Source organism: Trachurus trachurus (genome assembly GCF_905171665.1).
Source record: "Trachurus trachurus genome assembly, chromosome: 22".
In the NCBI taxonomy this organism is placed as follows: domain Eukaryota; kingdom Metazoa; phylum Chordata; class Actinopteri; order Carangiformes; family Carangidae; genus Trachurus; species Trachurus trachurus.
The window spans coordinates 10,891,877-10,910,662 of NC_139907.1; the positions used below are offsets into that span (position 1 = coordinate 10,891,877).

Genomic DNA, 18,786 nt, shown 5'->3' on the forward strand with positions numbered 1-18,786 from the left:
TCTCTGGAAAACAGACACTGTCGCTGTGTATATGCTTTATGCCTTCTTGCCCCCCAACAGCCCGGCAGCCACCGCCTGCTGGAGTGTGTGCGCCGCTGCCGATCTGCGCGCTCTGACCGGAGGGGGCTGGCTCTCCCTGATTGAATCCAGCTGTTGTGGAAGTGCTCGGAGGGGGCCCGTCAATTTGCATTGCTAAATAATCTGTAGAGCCGACAGAGTGGGGCAGAAACGGCACAGTCCATTTTGGAAAAGGCATTCCTGCAACACTTGGTCAATGTACCGAAGCTCCAGCTCGACCAGACAGCGGTTAATGAAAACCTGGTGTCGGCTTTCGCGTAAAGGCGCATAGTTGGGGGGCATTGAGAGCCCTGCTGGGTAGTGACGACGGGGATTTGGGGAGAATTTACGGGTCGTCTAAGTCTTCCCTTTGAGAAAGAGCGCAGTAGAAACTATAAACCATGCTTTTTGAAATACGTGGCTTCAGGTTTTCATCTTCTCCAAGGTCAGTAATCTTTCTCTTTCCTTAATCCTCGTTTATCTTTGAGGTGCAGATTTAGTTGAGCCGTTTTGTCTCAGTTATGTGTTTGAATGAATTTGCACAGATTTCCTGTTTGTTTTTTTCAGAGTTTTTTTTTCTAACTTGAAATTCTTTCTTTTGCAGGATGTTGGCAGCTCTGCTATTTAGTCTGCTTTGTATCCAGCCCGGACATGGACAGGTAACACAACACCTTCCCTCTCTTCAAGTTTCATTCATACAGACGGAAGGTCACGGTCATGGTCTGCAAATGCTTTGCCATCTGATTTTGATGTAGGCTGCAGCTCTAATTAGATTAAATAGTGATTAAATAGCCAGTAAATCCAACTCTACAGAGTGAAGGACGTGCTTTGCAGAAATTTAACCATGTTGCATGAATAGTTTATAGCTCCAGACAACATGCAACAGTCAGACCATCTTTCTATCATCTCTCCACAGACCTGCACTGAGGGGTTTGCATATGACCGCAGGGCTCGACAGTGTATAGGTGAGTGATGAGACTTTTACTGTCTCATAATGTGAAAATCTTATCAGGAAAAGGGAAAAGTGAAGTGTGAAGCAGATCAAGTTTCCAAACCAACAGTGTGTGAAGTCCATGAATCACAAGGCCACAGATGTTCTGGATGCAAGGAATTTCCTTATCAGTGCACGGCTCTGTCTTCCAGATGTGGATGAGTGCCGGACCCTGCCAGATGCATGCCGGGGAGAAATGCGCTGTGTGAACCAGAATGGAGGCTACCTATGCATCCCGAGGGCCTTGTACAACCAGCCCTTCAGACCGGAGCCCCCGCTGCTGCCCGAGCCGGCCTACCCGGACACATCGGTGGGGTTTTCAGAGCCCTTCCTCCCTGGTGGAGGAAGGGCTGTGGAGCCCAGCTACCCCAGAGTGAGGAGCACCGCGCAGTGCCTCCTGGGATATACTGCTGCAGAGGACGGCACCTGTAATGGTGAGTCACGTCAATGTGTGAGCGCATGGTTTCAGTGGAGGAGCCTGAACTCTGGTGCTTTAAAAGTATCAGTGCAACAATGGAAAAAGTTAAAGTTAAACAGTATCATCAACAACATGCAACCAAATTTCTGCAGAGAAACACACCATGATATACAGGAAAGGCTGATTTTTTTTTATAGCTCATTATCATACAATGCTTAACATAATTAAACATAGCCCTACAAACAAAAGTGAAAGTGCAATAAGAATAGCAGATTATGAACTCGATAATATCAGTGAACGCAGTGGGACAGGAACTACTTAGTGTTCGGGTGCCTTCCAAAGGGTCACCTGATCCTGACATGATTAATGTGGTAGGAAAGAGGAAAAAACAAAGTTCTGATAGGAGAATAGTTGTGTCTTTGTCTTTTCCTTAATAAGGTCATTTTACTGCTCTGGGCTCCAAAGGGTTTCGAAATGAAACCATCTGAGAAAGTTTAGAGAAGATCTGTCTCCTCTTAACCCATGGGCACATGTCTCATGACAAGGAGACCCAACAAGACACTTTGAGGGGGCTACAAACCAGAACCGAGCCGGGAACAGCTGGGTTCATTTTTAACAAAGCTTTGTGTTTCACAGTCTCGTAATATGGTTTAAATGTAAAGTAACTATAGCCGTAAGATAAATGTGAAGGATGTTTTCACTTTTGTGGCTTAGAAATATAAAGATGCATGAAACTGAAAGGCTCAAATAGTGCACAAGTAACCTGAGTGAATGCACATATTTACTTCTGATGTAACAACTGTCAGTTTCAGGACAGTTCATGCAACTCCATATAAAATGTCAAACATTTAAACTCATGCACAATCGCTAGTTTACTTCCTGTTGAGCTGAAAACTTACAGACAGATGGAAAATGCGAAAGAAGTCGAGTGGTCTCGCACATCAAAACCTTTTTCCTAAAAGTCCTGATCATTGTTTCCAGTTGTTTGCTTATACCTTGTGTGGTTGTTGACACTGGGTCAGTGTGTACTCCCATTCATCAGAGCCAGTGAACGCAGCCAACGAGCCTGAGGTCAGTTTGATAAATCTGCAGGCACAGTGGCTGCAGAGTGGGACTGTGACCCCCTCCTCAAAATGAAGCTGTGTCTACTTAATAACTTTTTCATCTCACTGTGTTTTATTTTACGTTACGGGGCCTGAGGGTGTAAAAAAAAAATATATATATATCAGTGGCGGCTGGTGACTGAAAAAATTAGGGAGGACAGGAGGAACACCAGTCCACGGCCTCATTTTATTTTATAGCACTACTTCTCCCTACTTTATTATATTCAATGAAAATTAAACAGTAAAACAATGTCTTACAAGATTTCTTAAAAACAACATAATTTTATTAAATCGTACTGTTTTCAGATTAACACAGGCCTAATGAAAAAGACAGAGCCATGATCTTGGATGTGGGATGTAAAAAAAAAAAAAAGCAGACCAGTGTTCAACACCTGTAAATGCCACAGTGGGGATTTACACCCTCTGATTTAAAAAGGAAAAACAAAAACCATGAAAATCTGTAATTATTAATAACAAAACAAAGTGTTCCACTCAAATTACATACATATTTGGCTTTTACCTCTTAGATATAGCTATGCTTTTACCTGAGCTGATGGCGGAGAAAAGAAAAAAAAAGTCCGGTCGTGTCTTTGTTTACCCTCCAGCTGCCCAGGTCACGTAACTGAAAACTATTAACAATCTCTCTGACTGCTTCTCTCTGATATCTCCTAACAGTTTATCCAGAAATCTGCTGATATTTCCTTTCAAATCGATGCCAATATCTCTGAAAACTCCGTATTTCTTGTGCTAGGAGCAGCATAAGCAGCACGGCTGGGAGTGAAAGTTTGGCGCACATAGCAACAGTAACCAAGGGGGGTTGGAGAACTGTCATTGGACCAACCTGCTGTCAATCTTGTGTTCTGATTGCTGATTGGTACAGAAGAGCCTCCTCCGTCATGACGTCATTTTACGTGTCTTAGCCAATCACAGGTCAGGATGAAGACATCCTAAATGCATTGAGTCAATGGAAGAAGATCCCGCCCCGAGGCCAGTTAGGGAGGTAAAAATCTTGCCACCTCCGTAGAGCCCCCACCTTCCTGCTCCCTGCTCCTCACACAGCCTGCTCTGTCTCCTGAGCCTGCTGGCGGCGCAGTTGAGCCGTTTTAAGTGGATTTTCTTCCAAAAAACAAACTTTTTTTATGATAAAATACATATATAATATTTTATAAATTATACTGAGATTTGGTAATGAATTATTTCAACCAGTTACTCTTTCTTAAATAAAAAATAAATTTTCCTTTTGCCTCTCAAAAATAGAGGAGGACCAACCTCCTCTGCCTCAATGGACCAGCCTCCTCTGATATATATATATATATATATCCAGGAGCCCACAGATGCACTAACAGCTCCGCCAGGCTGTGCATAGACATAATAGTGTCTGAGGAAAATGCTAACATGCTAATGTTTAGAGGATGTGATATCCACCATGCTCAGTGCTCATCATCTTCACTCGTCATGTTTGGTTCCTTTTCACTAAACACAGATGTGGATGTTATTCACTTATCAGTTTCTGTTGTGAGAAAACACATTTCTAGTCTTGACCTTTGACCTGGTGGTGGCTTCAGATGAAAAATCAGAGGATCAAAGTTATTACAGTTCATCCTGAAGGGAACGTGAAACATAAATGTGTGTGAATTACACAGCAATCCATCTGATAGTTGTCCAAAAATTGCAAGCTTATGGTTGCACTGAAAGAAAAGTCAGGGGAGCACCAAATTTAGAGGAAAAAACTATGTAAATAGAAAAAATATCAACTGGAGTTTTTTTTTTAGTACTAGAATAGTGCTTTTTATGATTGTGTTGTGCAAAAATAAAACACACTTTATCTTATTAATAAAGAAAAAACAGGGAGAGATAAAGACAAAATGAATGAAAATAAATTGCAATGTATCACTATGTTATTGTAACACACAGACAGGATGTTGCAAAATGTTTGCAATAACATCATATCAAGATTTAAGTGTCATGATAATATCGTATCATACTCTAGGTCCTCTGGTGATTCCCACCCCTACTTGCCTGTGCAAATTTTCATTGTAATCCATCCAATATTTGTCCATCTTTCTGTTTGGAGTAAAAATGGAAGATCATCAGAGCAATTCAGCCATCCCTACGGTCTTCGTGCAACCATGCCTGAAAAATAATATCTTTTTTCCTTCTGTTTATCATCTCAAATACCTGTTCTTGTTCCCTGTTTCTTGTATGAGATCTTAAGGTGAAGGGTGTTTGTCCTCTGCTGCAGCTGTTTCCTGAGTCTCTGCGGCGAGCGACTCTGCTCTAAACATGTGAATCTTATGAGAAAGAAACAGCTCTGACATCTGCCACCTCCTGCTGTTTATCAGATGTAACAGTGCAGCTAGTTGGACGAGGTGCCATGAGGGAAAAAAGGCGATTAAGGCCAACATTTCATTGTGAGTGATTAAAGATTGTGGTTGAACTCTGAGGGGAATGCACCAAATTCGTCAGCTCACAGGGACAGATGTGTTTTTTTTTTTTTGATGCTCGGTGCAGCGGCCTGTCTGCCGTCACCCCGCTGGAGCAAAGGGACCTTTGACTCCTCACACTGAGGAAACGCGGGCTCTCTGATTGATTCTGTTGCGTTTCATAGCCACAAGAGACCCCAGCTGTCAGATAAACACTCAAGTGTCTGATGTTCCCTCCCAGCTGTCTTAAATACATCTTAACATAATTGCCCCATTGAGTCCAGCGGAGACGAGCTGCTGAAAATTGCCTCTTTAGAGTCCATTTGGAGTGTCATTTTGGATAAATCAGCCGTTACCATGTAATGATTGGAAAATGTACACATGCAGTACAGTTTTCCTGCCTCGACAGAGAGCTTTAGAGTTTAGGTCATGCACAAATACGGACTGTTTCTCTTCGTAGGGGAGACGGCCTGTCAGGGAATCGCTCACAACCTTGTTTGGGTAAACTAGACCATCAGAACGCCAAAGATGAGGTCATTTGTTGCCAAATCTGTGCCCGAGCTGGGCCTGGAGAACAGGCATGCCTCTGTGGGGGCCAATCGTAATGAGTCCTTACACCCCTAAAGGCTGCTCTGTGTGTGTGTGTGCGTGTGTGTGTGTGTGTGTGTGGTGATGTAATGGGCTGTTGATTGATGCCGCTATGGGGCAGAAACTCCACAGACTGTGACTTCCCTTCTGAACCTGTAACAAACATGGCTTTGTTTCTAAGTTAATGGCTATAAGCTCCATCAGTGTCACTAATGGCACCAGTCTGGGAGAACAATTGCAGAAATTAGCCCCTGGGTCTAAATGCATCTGTAACTTTGTTTTTACAAGGCCAGATAGCATTGCAGTTGCATTTGATAATCATTTTTTATGGTGTGTCAATGTATTATCCCACTCTTCTATAATCTATCCTTGCACTATTTCACCTAAATAACAAAAAGTCAGATTGTTTTTGTTTTTTTAATCTTCCCTCTGTGATTTCTAATCATGCAGATTAAACTATAGCCTCCATTAACGAGATGTTTCTTAGCCCGACGACTGCAGGATTTTTTTCCCCATTCAGCCGCAAGAGAATTACTGAAGTTGGCCACTGATGTTGGTGATAAGATATGTCCAGCAGTCACTGTTAGAGTAGTGTACATGCCAAAGTTGTTGAATCAGAGAAATGACACTGTTTCTGGAAAGAAATGTTGCTCTCAAGGTTTTTGTTTTTTTTCTAGCCAAGTGCACATGTTGTGGTTCATCACTCAGACCACCACTTTGCTCCACAATGGAATATCTGCATAGCCATGAAATGTGGTGCACATGTTCATTGCCGCCCTCAAGATGAATTGCACTAACTTATTCTTAAAAACGTTTCATCCAGTGACATTACCTGGGTAAAAGTTCAGTTTGTCCACTATTTTTTTGTGTGTGTGTCAAAATACCTGTCAGTTTCCATCGGCCCTGATTTATCAATACAGCATGGCAGAATTGTCACTGAGAGCATGTTAGCATGCTAGTGTTAGTGTTAATGTTAAGTCTAACTCTGCAGAGCCACAAGTAAGACAACAGACTGAACTTGCATTTGAATATGTTTTTGTAATTTAGGTCAACTGACCCTTTTAGCAGCAGATCAATTTCTCAGCCTCTGGAGTTCAGATACACCATCTCGTCCTGTGCTTTTCATTTCCCACACGACTAATATTAATTTCCGCTCATGGCTACAGTTTGGGGGTATTTTCATGTTTTTGCTTGAGTGACGAATTACACACTCCTCTGTGGCTCAGGAGAACATTTTCGACCTTGCGGATTCCTAAAACACATCAGATAAACTCAAAAATTCACAATAGTCCCTCTGAGAACAAGATAGTTTGTAACATTTTTCCATGTTGTTTGAGAGGAGATGATGAATTTGACTGACATGTTAATCTCTCTGTAAACAAGAGGAGGTGGCCTTGTCTGATTTAAAGCCAGTGTGGGAACAAATTTGGCATCATAATCATTCAGCTGTTAAGTTGTCTGACTCGTACTGTGACTGATTTGCAGACATTTAAAACAAAACCCCTTGGTCACATCCTCTGTAAAACTGATCAGGATTGTCAGTGTCGACCCCTTACGCCTGTGAGCTGCTCATGAAACAGTCTATATAAGGAGCTGAACTGAAACAGTTTGTGTGTGTATGTTGGAAATCTGCAGCCAGGCTACACATGGGGTGCAGATGAGGGCCACTCAGAAAGGTTTTGACTTGTAACGGCAAGCAGGTGCCGGGGTTGTGTAGCTGTTGGCCGGTGGCCGAATGCTCTGGGCCTCCTCCACCCCCCAGAAGAACCAGTGGTCCAAGTTGGCACAAAGGGCAATGGTCCCACCGACAGACGTTATCGCTTATCATAGCTGCCTGTTCAAACAAAAAGCCCGGCCCCCACCCACTTCCCCCTACCGGTTTTCAGGAGATTGGTGACTTCATGGTCCGAGAACCATAAACAGAGGCTGGAATTTTTGATATGTCATATCCTGATAAGGAAATGTGGCTATTATGATGAAGTGTGCGAGCTGCTCCTGGGGCGTTAGAGGAATTCAGATTGTAATCGGAGAAATCTCTAATCCTGTGCAAAAACAATTGTAAGCTGATAATGTATTGATATGCACTGTGTTGTGCTAAGAGTTTTTTCAAACTCAGGGTGGTGAAAACCTGAGAGCTGCAGAAACAAACTTTTGACTAGACTTCTGTTGGTGCACTGCCCAAGTCAACAGGAAAAAATCAAGTGCAGTGGATGTGCATTCAAGCTCAAATCAAGGTTTTAATTAATTGTGTGTGTGTGTGTGTGTGTGTGTGTGGGTGTGTATGTGCGTGTCTGTGCGTCTGTGTTCAATAAAAATGCTCTAATTTCCCTTTCTTCTACAATTCTGAGTAAAATCCATTCTTCCAAATTGGTGAAAAACAGGTAGCAAGTCCTGCTGTCCCCTACAAAGTACATTGAATAAAAGTTGTGTAGATTTATTGTACATTTCTGAAATCGTACTAAATTGAAGTAATAGCAATAATAATGGCTTGGAATTATTAAGAGCTTTTCTGGGCACTCAAAGTGCTTTACAGAAACCATTATTCATTCATACCACGTTCACCCTAGTGGTGGTAGGCTACGACTGTAGCCACAGCTGCTTTGGGGCAGAAGGAGTGCCAAACCACCACCAAACATTCATACACATTCATACACATTCACATGAGGTAAGGTGGGTAAGGTGGGTAAGGTGACTTGTCCAAGTTCACTGCACCAGCGACTGGGATGGAGGGGGATTCAAACAACCAACCCTCTGGTTATTGGACGACCGGCCCCCTCTAACTCCTGAGCCACGGTCAAAGTCAAGACTTTCACATTAAAGAAACAATAGACTTTTTTTATGCAACAGAAACATGGTATCTGTAATGTTCATGCTATGTTACATTTAGTTCATAGTCGGGCACTGTTGATTTGATATTGTTGGTGAAGCCTGCAGAAGAAGAAAAGGGTTTCCTCTGGGAAATTTTGATAGGGCCACGGGAGCTACTGCCAGGCATACCATCTTTGTCAACATGGGAATCAAACCCACAAGACAGACAGTCAGTCACCTGTGTGTGGGTGTAAGGGAGTGCGCACGCATATGTGTGTGTGTGTGTGTGTGTGTGTGTGCATACCTTCGTGTGGCGAGGAGTGCGTGCAAATTGATTGATGTGGTGGTCAAACCTTAGCTGACTGTCAAAGATGATTCCAAGTGTGCGGGTGTGTGATGAGGGAGACAGAGTGCAGTTATTGAAGGTGAGACAGAAGTTGGCATAGCAGTGAAACTTGAGACCATGTTGACGGATGCTCTTGCCTAGGTGGAGCATGTAGAGGATGGAGGTGAACTGATCAAGTTGTCTTTTCCGGGTCTTCATTTAGTGGAGTGTGGGGGTGAAGCAGGGGGCAGAGTGAGTGAAAGAAAGAGACAGTTTAAAAAAAAAATGTTTTATCTATGGTGATTCCCACCAAGTGAGTGCATGTGTGCTGTTAGCCACACCCCCACAGCTGTAACACTAGAAAGCCTGGGATGTCCTCTTTACAGTGCAGTGGGAATAATGGGATAATGGGATGAATAATGTTTGACTTGGCGGTATCAGAGATAACAAGGGTAGGGTTTTTTGTGTTTAGGATTTTTTTTTTTTTTAAATAAAATTAGTGGGCAAACCGGAGCACCCGGAGAAAACCCAATTTTGAAAGCATTCATCTAGAAGGAAAACAGTTCTCTAGGTTTAAGGATGTTTTGCGTGTACCCATGAAAATCATTGGTGCAAGAACATCACAAGAGAACCTAATACTGGTCTCCTTCAAAATGAATGCTTTAAGGGGTGGGTGGAAAGTGTTGGTGGTGTGGCCTGGTGAAAACTTTTGAGAAAATCTGGTGTGTGGATAAGTTGAGAATGTCTTTAAGAGTGACCTTTACGATTTTTTTCATCTTGTTGTCTTTTGTCCTTTTTTTCAAATAAAAGAAGTGGGTGAACCGGAGCACCCGGAGAAAACCCAACGAAAGCATTGTCCGTTGTTGTCCTTTTTGTTTCGTTTTGGATACAGGCCAGGACCCCCTTGCAAAAGAGATTCTGAATCTCAATGGGATTGTTCCTGGTTAAATAAAAAAAGAAGTTAACAAACATCACATCACACACATACTTTCTAACTCATCGCCTCTCATGGGTTAGCGTCATTTCCATGTACACGGAGGCGGTAAAGACACGTGTATTCTGCATTTCCCCAGTTACTGAGGACACGCAGCTCCACAGCTTTGTAAATCTCATCACTGGAATCAGGAAGCTTAAACATCTGTGACGGCTCGCCGTGCTTATCGTAGGTGAATGTCCCCAGCAGCATTCCTTCTTCTGAGTCGTTTTTCATTCCATAGATTTCAAAGTCTTTGGGTGCTGATTCTATGCTGCTAGTTGGGGAGTTGTAGAGTGGCAGGTGGTCTAGCGTCACATGAGTTACCGTTATGGGGTGAGACAGAGAGATTGCGAGGGCTCCCTGGCCACCATGAAATGGCCAACATTTACCTGCCAACACTGGGTTATCCTGGACAACGGTTTGTGGGCTTGCAGTTAGATACCACAGGGGGAAACCGAACAGGGTCGCATGCGATGGGCGAAAACGATAAGTCACCGAACACCTGGTGGTTGTCACAATGGCACCTTGAGTCACCAGGGCGAATGCAACCATTTTGTCAGCAAGGGGATGTCCAAAGTCTGTGACGCATGGGGCTGGAAAGGACTTCTGTTGGATGGCTGACAGCTCCCGGAACAGCATAGGAAGACTGGCCTCCAAAGCTTGGACCCTGGCGTTGAGGCTGGCAATAGCTGGGTCCACAGGTTCAATCTTGGATTCTTCCTGTGTCAGGGTCTCTATAACGCTCATGCTAGAGATGAAAGAGTTCAACGAGGGGAGGAAGGACCAAGCAAGTAGAAGTAGGATGACCATTGGGAGAGACACAACAAAAGCCTTCTTCATGCGACTGCTCCTCCTCCTCCTCAACCCAACATCATTAGCTAAAGCTGTCTTTACTTCTGAATTTGTTGTCGTGGACAGTAAGTCCCTCGTTCTAAAGAAGGAATGGCTGATTTTGCTTCCATATCTGGCACCGGGAGCCTCATTGTCACTGCTCATTATACTGTTTATTTTGGTGGAAGCTGTGGACTTACTGTCTGTATCCTCAGAGGAAAAGTACCCTGAGCTTCCCCCTTCGCTTTGACTCAGCTCCTGGTTGGGCCTCCTCAGGTGTAATGCTGGCCGGCTGGACCTGTAGAGTCCAGAGAATGAGCTTGGTAAACTGCTGAATCTCGGCCTCTGACTCCAGCTTGATGATGGGGTCAGGGCTGGCTGAGGGATAACTGTGGAGGAAAAGAAAGGTACTGTCCGCTTGATGGGCTCAGACTGTGTCCTTAAGGGCTGTCTCAGACAACCAAACTGGCTTTCAGTGGAGGATGTTTCCATGCTGGATGAACTAGCATTGTTGTTGGCTCTGCGGGAAGTACGGGAAGTCTTGCGGGTCCCTGCCCTTTTTTTGAAAACCCTAACAGAGTTCTCTTGGGAGGATAAGTTGGGGTCAGACTCATCGTCTGCGTTGTTGTATCCACCGGACGCAAGACGCAAACTCCTACGAGACATTACTCGCTGTGTTGTTAGGTCTTTTGCCGATGAACAAAGAATACCACAGCAACAACTGGCTAGTTAAACAAAGGAAAAGGATAATTTCCTCTTCGGCCTGCACGACCACGGACAAATCGAGCTGTTTGAAAAAGTCAGAAAACAACTTAATTACGGAATAATTCTCATAAATCAAGTGTGTAGCCTGATGGCACAACTGCATTCATTGAGGTTCTGAGACAGACTGATATAACTGGTTTATATCCTTTGAAATGTGCTATGACATCATAATATGAATGATGTCACAAATATCAAAGCCAGTTTGCTTTTGACACGTGTCACATGGAGTTTATGACATCATAATATTAAAATTATGACATCATGATGGCATTTATGACATCAGAGTTATGACATAATATTGGAATGTTGTCACATGGCATTTATGTCACATATACAGAGCTTATGACATCATATCGGAATGAGATCAATAGTTTAACACTATTCTAACAAGTTAAAGAGAATATGGAAAACTTCAAAATGTCCACCACAATAATAAACGTGTTTACCGGTATGCCCTCAACTGCTGCAGCAGAGTTAATATCAATGAATTAGTAGTAACGGGGGGGTCAGCCAAAATGTAAAGTGGCTTGATGCACATGCACAAGGTTTTATAGGTGCAGGAGAACAATAAGCTACAAAACCATTTGAAGTCAAAACCACACCAAGTCCATGCAGAATTGTAGAAGAACTAGAGATAAGAGAGCAATGTTGAGGTGCTTCTTTCATCTTGTTGGTAATAACAGACCAAGAACTGAGGTACAGTACACACAGTGGAAATCAATCACCATCTTTCACTCATTTTTTTTAATTAAAGAAATATATGAGACTTGCTGGAGGAAATATTCTTGTATCTTGTTACTCACTGTGTTGTCCACAGTCACTGTGGAATTTAACCAGAAAATATGTGTGCAATGTAATTTAGTCAAATTGAAACACATTCAAGTAAGTGAACACTTGATTTGTGACTTTTGGATTCCACTGATGTTTGGTCTTTTCACTTACTGAATATTGTTAATTTATGTTAATATTATTAACATAAATCAACAATAAGGTATTAGTCCTAATGTGATTGCAAATTTTGTATTGATCTCAGTGAGTCTTCACGTTGTCCTGTGTTTGGTGTGGCTGCTCCAATAGTACGCAATTTCACTTTTGGATTAATTATATCTCATTTAAAGCCTTAGTAGTCGGAGAGTGTACCAGGTTTGGTGCCATTTCACCAAACCTGAGCCGTTTAGTAAATCTCCTCTCAGAAAAGAAAGAAAATTATTTAAATATTAACATAATTATCCCCTCTTCTCTGTTGCAGACATCGATGAATGTGAGTCAAGCTCTCATCAGTGTAACCCCACCCAGGTCTGCATCAATACATTGGGAGGATACACCTGTTCCTGCACTGAGGGCTACTGGCTCCTTGGTGGACAGTGTCAGGGTGAGTGAACTGGAAGAAGATGATGCTCTGCTGTTATATCAGTTACTTCAGAAGCTACTACCAAATGTGGTGTTCAAGGAAGCTGCGACGTTGGGGATTTTGTTGTAAAATACGGCATTGTAGGCTTCTCACAAGATTTCTTTTCTGGCTGATTTATCTGGAAGGAAGGCAAGGCAAGGCAAGGCATCTTTATTTATATAGTGCATTTCATACCAAGGAAACTCAATGTGCTTTACATAAAGACAAAACATACAAAACACAAAAAAGAACAGCGTAAAACAGCATAAACAATTGTAAACATTAAACATAGAGTTAAAAGAAGGAGCAAAGAAGAATAAAAAAGTAGAATAAAAGAAAATAGATCAAGTTTAAAGTTCTTAAAAAGAGCTCAACTATAAGCACATGAAAAGAGAAATGTTTTTAAAAGTGTTTACAGTTGGGGCTGATTTCAGTTCTGCTAGTAGTTTGTTCCAGTTGTGTGCAGCGTAACAGGTAAACAGTGAGTTTCCTGCAAGAAAGAGTTGTCTTACGCCCCCTGCTGGCAATAATGTAAATGATAAATTACATGGAGTAATTTATCCATTGAGATGTTTTCTCTCTATCAGTATTAGCAAATTATTATTATTATTAATAGTAATAATAATGATAAAGAAATAAATAATAGCTGCCATCAAGCTACAGAATGGATCTGGCAGTAAAGTAGTTGCATGATTTGTAGTTAATGGCCGAAATCATGTAAAACCACTAAAATGGCCCATTACACTTAAATTTAATTACTGTAAACAAATGAGCCCATGCCTAAATTTGTGATATCAGTGCAAGTACTTACATGAACTATTACCGTAATTCATGTAAACACTGTTGCATTATAGAGCAAAGTCAACACCCGTTCTTTTGCTCGTTGACAAAATGCCCCTGTGACCTCTGGTAGCTGCAGCTGTTCTACTAGAACAACACCCTCTTCAGGTTTTGAGCAGTAAGGCAGATCAGCAAAGGTTAAATCAAATCAGTTCCCAAGATGACAATAACAGTAAACATGAGTATATGTTTTGATAAACCATCTGTTTTTTTCTTTTCTTTTCAACCAGATATTGACGAATGTCGCTATGGTTACTGCCAACAGCTGTGTGCCAATGTCCCTGGTTCTTATTCCTGCTCCTGTAACCCCGGCTTCATCCTCAACCCTGACAGCAGGACTTGTCAAGGTACATACATACACAACACACACACACACACACACACACACACACACACACACACACACACACACACACACACACACACACACACACACACACACACACACACACACACACACACACAGTGTCGTTATTAACACTATTTCTCCTCCCTCAGACGTGGACGAGTGTGAAGATGACCCGTGCAGTCACGGCTGCTTCAACACCTACGGCTCCTTCATGTGCAACTGTGACGAGGGGTTTGAGTTGGCGGCTGACGGCACCACGTGCATTGGTGAGCAGAGCTGACGTTCACTAATGCATCATAAGACAGCAGCTTCAACATATCAAGTATTAAAACTGGAAGACTTAAAATTCACATTTTCTCCAAGAGTGTCCCAACAGCAGCAGCCATGATGGGTTCAAATCCAACTTGTGGCCCTTTGCTGCGTGTCATCCCCTCCCTCTTCCCCTATCTATCTATCTATCTATCTATCTATCTATCTATCTATCTATCTATCTATCTATCTATCTATCTATCTATCTATCTATCTATCTATCTATCTATCTATCTATCTATCTATCTATCTATCTATCTATCTATCTATCTCTGATTGCATTATTTTAAAAAGCAAAAATGCACCAAAATATCTTTCAAAATGTATTCAAGTATAAGCTCACTTAATAGTTAAATAGTTCAGGATAAAGTTAGTGTTTCCTTTGACATTAAATAACATGTAGTAACACAGTAACACTGTCTATCTATTCATTCATAAAAGACAGCACTGTGGACCTTTCGGAGGAAACCACCAGAGCACCCAGACAACACTGTTGCTGCTGTCGGGTGACCCTCTGTCACTCTCTTTGATGAGTATTAATCCAGCTCTTTTGCTCCCTGTAGACTTGGATGAGTGCAGCTTCTCTGAGTTTCTGTGTCAGCACAGATGTGTGAACACACCTGGCTCTTTCTCCTGCATCTGCCCACCCGGATATTATGTGTATGAGGATGGCAGGAACTGTGAAGGTAACACTAACGACACAGTCACTGCTGCCTGTAGTTTATATTTAATGTTAATGTCACAGCTGCAGTGTCGCAGAAGATGGATGGAAACACTAAGATAAACAAAAAGCTGCTGCTGTTTATTATTATGACTATTTATTAGGAACATGATTTAATCTTGTTTTACTTTCCCAGGAATATTTTCCTTCTGTCACCTAAATTGTTTTACCTACAAACTGCTTTACGGATATTTCAGGAAAATTAATCAGCTAATATTTACAACACATGCTGTGTTATTTGTTGATATTATGTTCTTTCTCTGTTTTTTGTGCCGTTTTCAGGCACCACTTTTCTCACTACCTGTGTTCATATGTTGTCAATGAAATGTTGTTTCTCTGATGATGATGATGTTTTAACTGACTCTGACTGTTGTGTGTTTGATTTTGAAGATTTCAATGAATGTGACACTGGTAACAACACCTGTACAACAGAACAAGTATGTTTCAATTTCCAGGGAGGCTACACATGCCTGGATCCTTTAGAGTGTCACGCTCCTTACATCGAAGTTAGTGACAAGTGAGTTTTTCCACTCGTGTGTTTTCCTCAGTCCTGTGAATGAATGCATCTTCGCCGTCGCCCCCCCCCCCCCCCCCCCCCCCCCCCCCCCCATCACAGCCATTTTGAACCTGTTAACTGACCCGCTGTGTCTCCTCCCGTGCAGTCAGTGCATGTGTTCAGCTGAGAACCCTGCCTGCAGGGACAAGCCCTTCACCATTCTGTACCGACACATGGACTTGTCGTCGGGGCGCAGTGTGCCTGCAGACATCTTCCAGATGCAGGCCACCACGCGCTACCCGGGTGCCTTCTACATCTTCCAGATAAAGTCGGGCAACGACGGACGGGAGTTTTACATGAGGGTGAGTAGATTTATTAGACGTGTTACTGTAACACTCCACCGAACCTGGCTGCAGGTGTGAAGCCCAAGTTACACAATCATCATTATTACAGGCAGGCATCAACACCTCGAGGGAATGAAATGAGTCACTCCTGTAGGTGACACCCTATTAGACCATTTATAAGCAATATGCAGAGATTTAATAAATGGTTTAGGGATAGAGATTAAATATATACAGTATAATGTACTGTCTTTGTAAGATGATAGAAGTGTTCACTAATGCTTTTTCAACAACTGTAACTCATGTGGAAACCTGTGTGAAGCTGCTGTGATACTGCAAACTGTCATTATATACCTTATGAGAGTTATAATGACTGACAAGTAGTCAACATTAATATACCTCATTACCCCTATATCTACTTAAAACTGCGTCATTGTCTGTTGCAAACTATTTAATAAGTGATAATAAATGTGGAGGTTAAAGGGAAGTGTTACTAAAACAATGGTTTTTGTGTTGTTGACAGCAGAAAGTAAAAACAGTTTCTCTTGAGTAAACGGAGCATGAGCTTCCACAGGTTGACAGACAAAGAAAACATCGCCACCAACAGGAAGTCAAACTTCATTTTATTTTGCTTACCATCATCCCATTAACCTGTCACCACTGGGTCTGAATCCAAACACAACCTGGGATAGGTTTATGTATTTAGAGCCACATTTTCGATTCCGAGAAGAATCAATACTCATCTTTGTGGATACATATATCTAAATATTTAACCTCTGTGCGTCCATGTGCATCTAATGTTTGCCCTCTACCGAGTGGTTTAGTATATAAGTGTGTGTAGTGTATAAAGGTCAAATAAAATGAAATAGAGTAAATATTTAATCGTAACTCAAATTTTGAGCTCCATTTCTTATAAATTCATAAAACATACATGTATTTTTATTTCACACAAGGCAAGTTACAGTAGAAAAAGCAAAAAGTTATGATGACTAAATTACTGGGGCACTTGTAAACATAGTAGATATGTTTTCAAGTCAAAATGCCAAGGGCTCAGCGACTGTAAAAGGGGGGGAGTAGGATGTTCAACATGATGCACCTGGACTTTGAGTGCAGCGTGCAGCCAGTAGATGGAGCAATAAGTGTGTGAGGACACAGTGAGTGTGTGAGAGAGGTTGATTTTGTAGTTTCAATGTATTAAATACAGAGACAGTGGAATATAAAGTTATAATAATGAAAAGAAAACATTAAGTTTTACATGAGCTCTCCTGTGTTATCCTACAATCTCTAATCCGACCTCATGCGCTTTGAAACACACATCAGCTTTTACTGACTTTGTGCCTGTGCATATTTACGAGCTGAAAACGATACAACACGGCAGAATGTGCAGCTGTCACATCTCATTGTTTTTCTGTTGATTGTCTCCTCACCTTCCTCCTTCTTATATGTCTTTCCTCTTTTTCCTTTTTCATACAGCAAACCAGTAATGTTAGCGCCACTCTCGTCCTGTCACGGCCCATCAAGGGGCCCAAGGAGTTGGTGCTGGACTTGGAGATGGTTACCGTCAACAACGTCATCAACTTCAGAGGCAGCTCCATCATACGTCTGACGGTATACGTATCGGAGCACCCGTTCTGAGAGTCCCAAATGAACTTCATCGCCCCCAAAGTATCAGGCTGCGTGCGTTCATCTGCAGCTGATGTAATGCTTTGTTGTTCGAGACAGCTCATCACTTCTTTTTTTTTTTAAACGTTATGTCATCCTCAATAAAGACACGTCCGATAAAGACTCAGCCACGTTGTGCTGATGGGAAATCCTCCATCTGCTTGAATCCCCACCCTGGTTTAATGGACACTGAGCTTTTATGGCTGCGAAATGTGCTTTCGACACAGAGGGATATTTATGGTGTACAATTTCTGACATCCTCTATTTAGAAAATGACCTGAAAATGATGGAAATTACCGTGTCATTGAAACTCAGTGTATCCTCAGTACAGTTTCCCCACTTGTCTGTGAATCTCCATCCCCTCAGATAAGCTGTGAATGAGCTTGAATCCAAGAGCCGCCATTGAATCACAAGTGGAGCAAAGTCTTTTTGTATTTGTCATTATGAGACAGGAGGTTTATCAGAGCAGTCTATGTGTAATTGTGCATTTGGAGTCGTAATATTTGAAACGATGTAACAATCAGTCATTAACTGAATTATTGATCACAGTTTGTTTTAAGACCAATAAATGTCTTCACACCACACGACTGTCCCGGCCATGAACCGTCTCCTGAACTCTACTAAAGCAACAAAACCTCAGATTTTCATCCTGTTAGACTGCGAGAAAGTTGTTGGATCAAATTAAATCAAATACCTTTTGTGGACACCAAACCCAAATTCTGGGGGGTTTGGTGGATTTCATAATTCTCCAACAGGTCCTCCAACCTAAACAACCATATAACAACCACATGGGTCGCTTTTACCATCTCATTCAAATCATATGACTGTTTCCTGGATGAATGGACCTCTGTTGTCCGCACTGGCGTATTGATGGTTGCCATGGTAAATGAAATAATGGTCATAGCTTCATCAGATACAAAAAATACTCTGTTAAATGTAGCCACTAAAAGTACTCAATTCGTTTTAGGCACTAAAAACTTTTCGTTCGGGTTTAGCTCTAGTTAGATTTAGAGTTAAGTCACTAAAAGTACTTCATTGGATTTAGGCACTTTAGATTCTTCACGAACTTTGGACTCTAAAACTTTGTTTGAGTCAGAGAAAGATCATGATTTTGGTCAACACTCCTGCAACATGTCTCTCTGCTTCTGTAATAATTACTGTGGCCACTAGATGTCGGCTTAAAAGAATGTTACTATGGGTCACAACTAGCTGCTGAACAAACGATATGGGCTTGTTTTTTGGTGTCTCCTTGCAGACTGAAAAGCACATTTGCAAGTTTTGCAGTTTTTAAGGATTAAAGCAAAACACATTTAGGTGTCAAATGACTTACAAATTGCTCTGGGGTGATGATGAGTGTGGTGTCAATTCATCTATGAAACAATATGGGGGAGTG

At 42.0% G+C, this 18,786-nt stretch overlaps 1 protein-coding gene across 1 annotated transcript; it reads left to right on the forward strand.

Moving 5' to 3' along the window:
• The first annotated feature begins 48 nt into the window (after positions 1-48).
• fbln5 (fibulin 5) lies at positions 49-17,969 on the forward strand. Its single transcript, XM_083998285.1, has 11 exons — positions 49-502; positions 662-716; positions 974-1,022; positions 1,201-1,482; positions 12,535-12,657; positions 13,746-13,862; positions 14,014-14,130; positions 14,737-14,859; positions 15,285-15,411; positions 15,557-15,752; positions 17,205-17,969. Exons 1-11 carry the CDS (start codon positions 459-461, stop codon positions 17,364-17,366), a joined length of 1,395 nt encoding a protein of 464 aa, XP_083854411.1. The 5' UTR covers positions 49-458; the 3' UTR covers positions 17,367-17,969.
• The last annotated feature ends 817 nt before the right edge of the window (positions 17,970-18,786 follow it).

Coding starts and splice junctions, on each gene's coding strand:
- fbln5 (XM_083998285.1), top strand. CDS start 459: ATGCTTTTTGAAATACGTGGCTTCAGGTTTTCATCTTCTCCAAG. Junction 1,023..1,200: donor CAGGGCTCGACAGTGTATAG/GTGAGTGATGAG, acceptor TCTGTCTTCCAG/ATGTGGATGAGTGCCGGACC. Junction 15,753..17,204: donor GACGGGAGTTTTACATGAGG/GTGAGTAGATTT, acceptor TTTTTCATACAG/CAAACCAGTAATGTTAGCGC.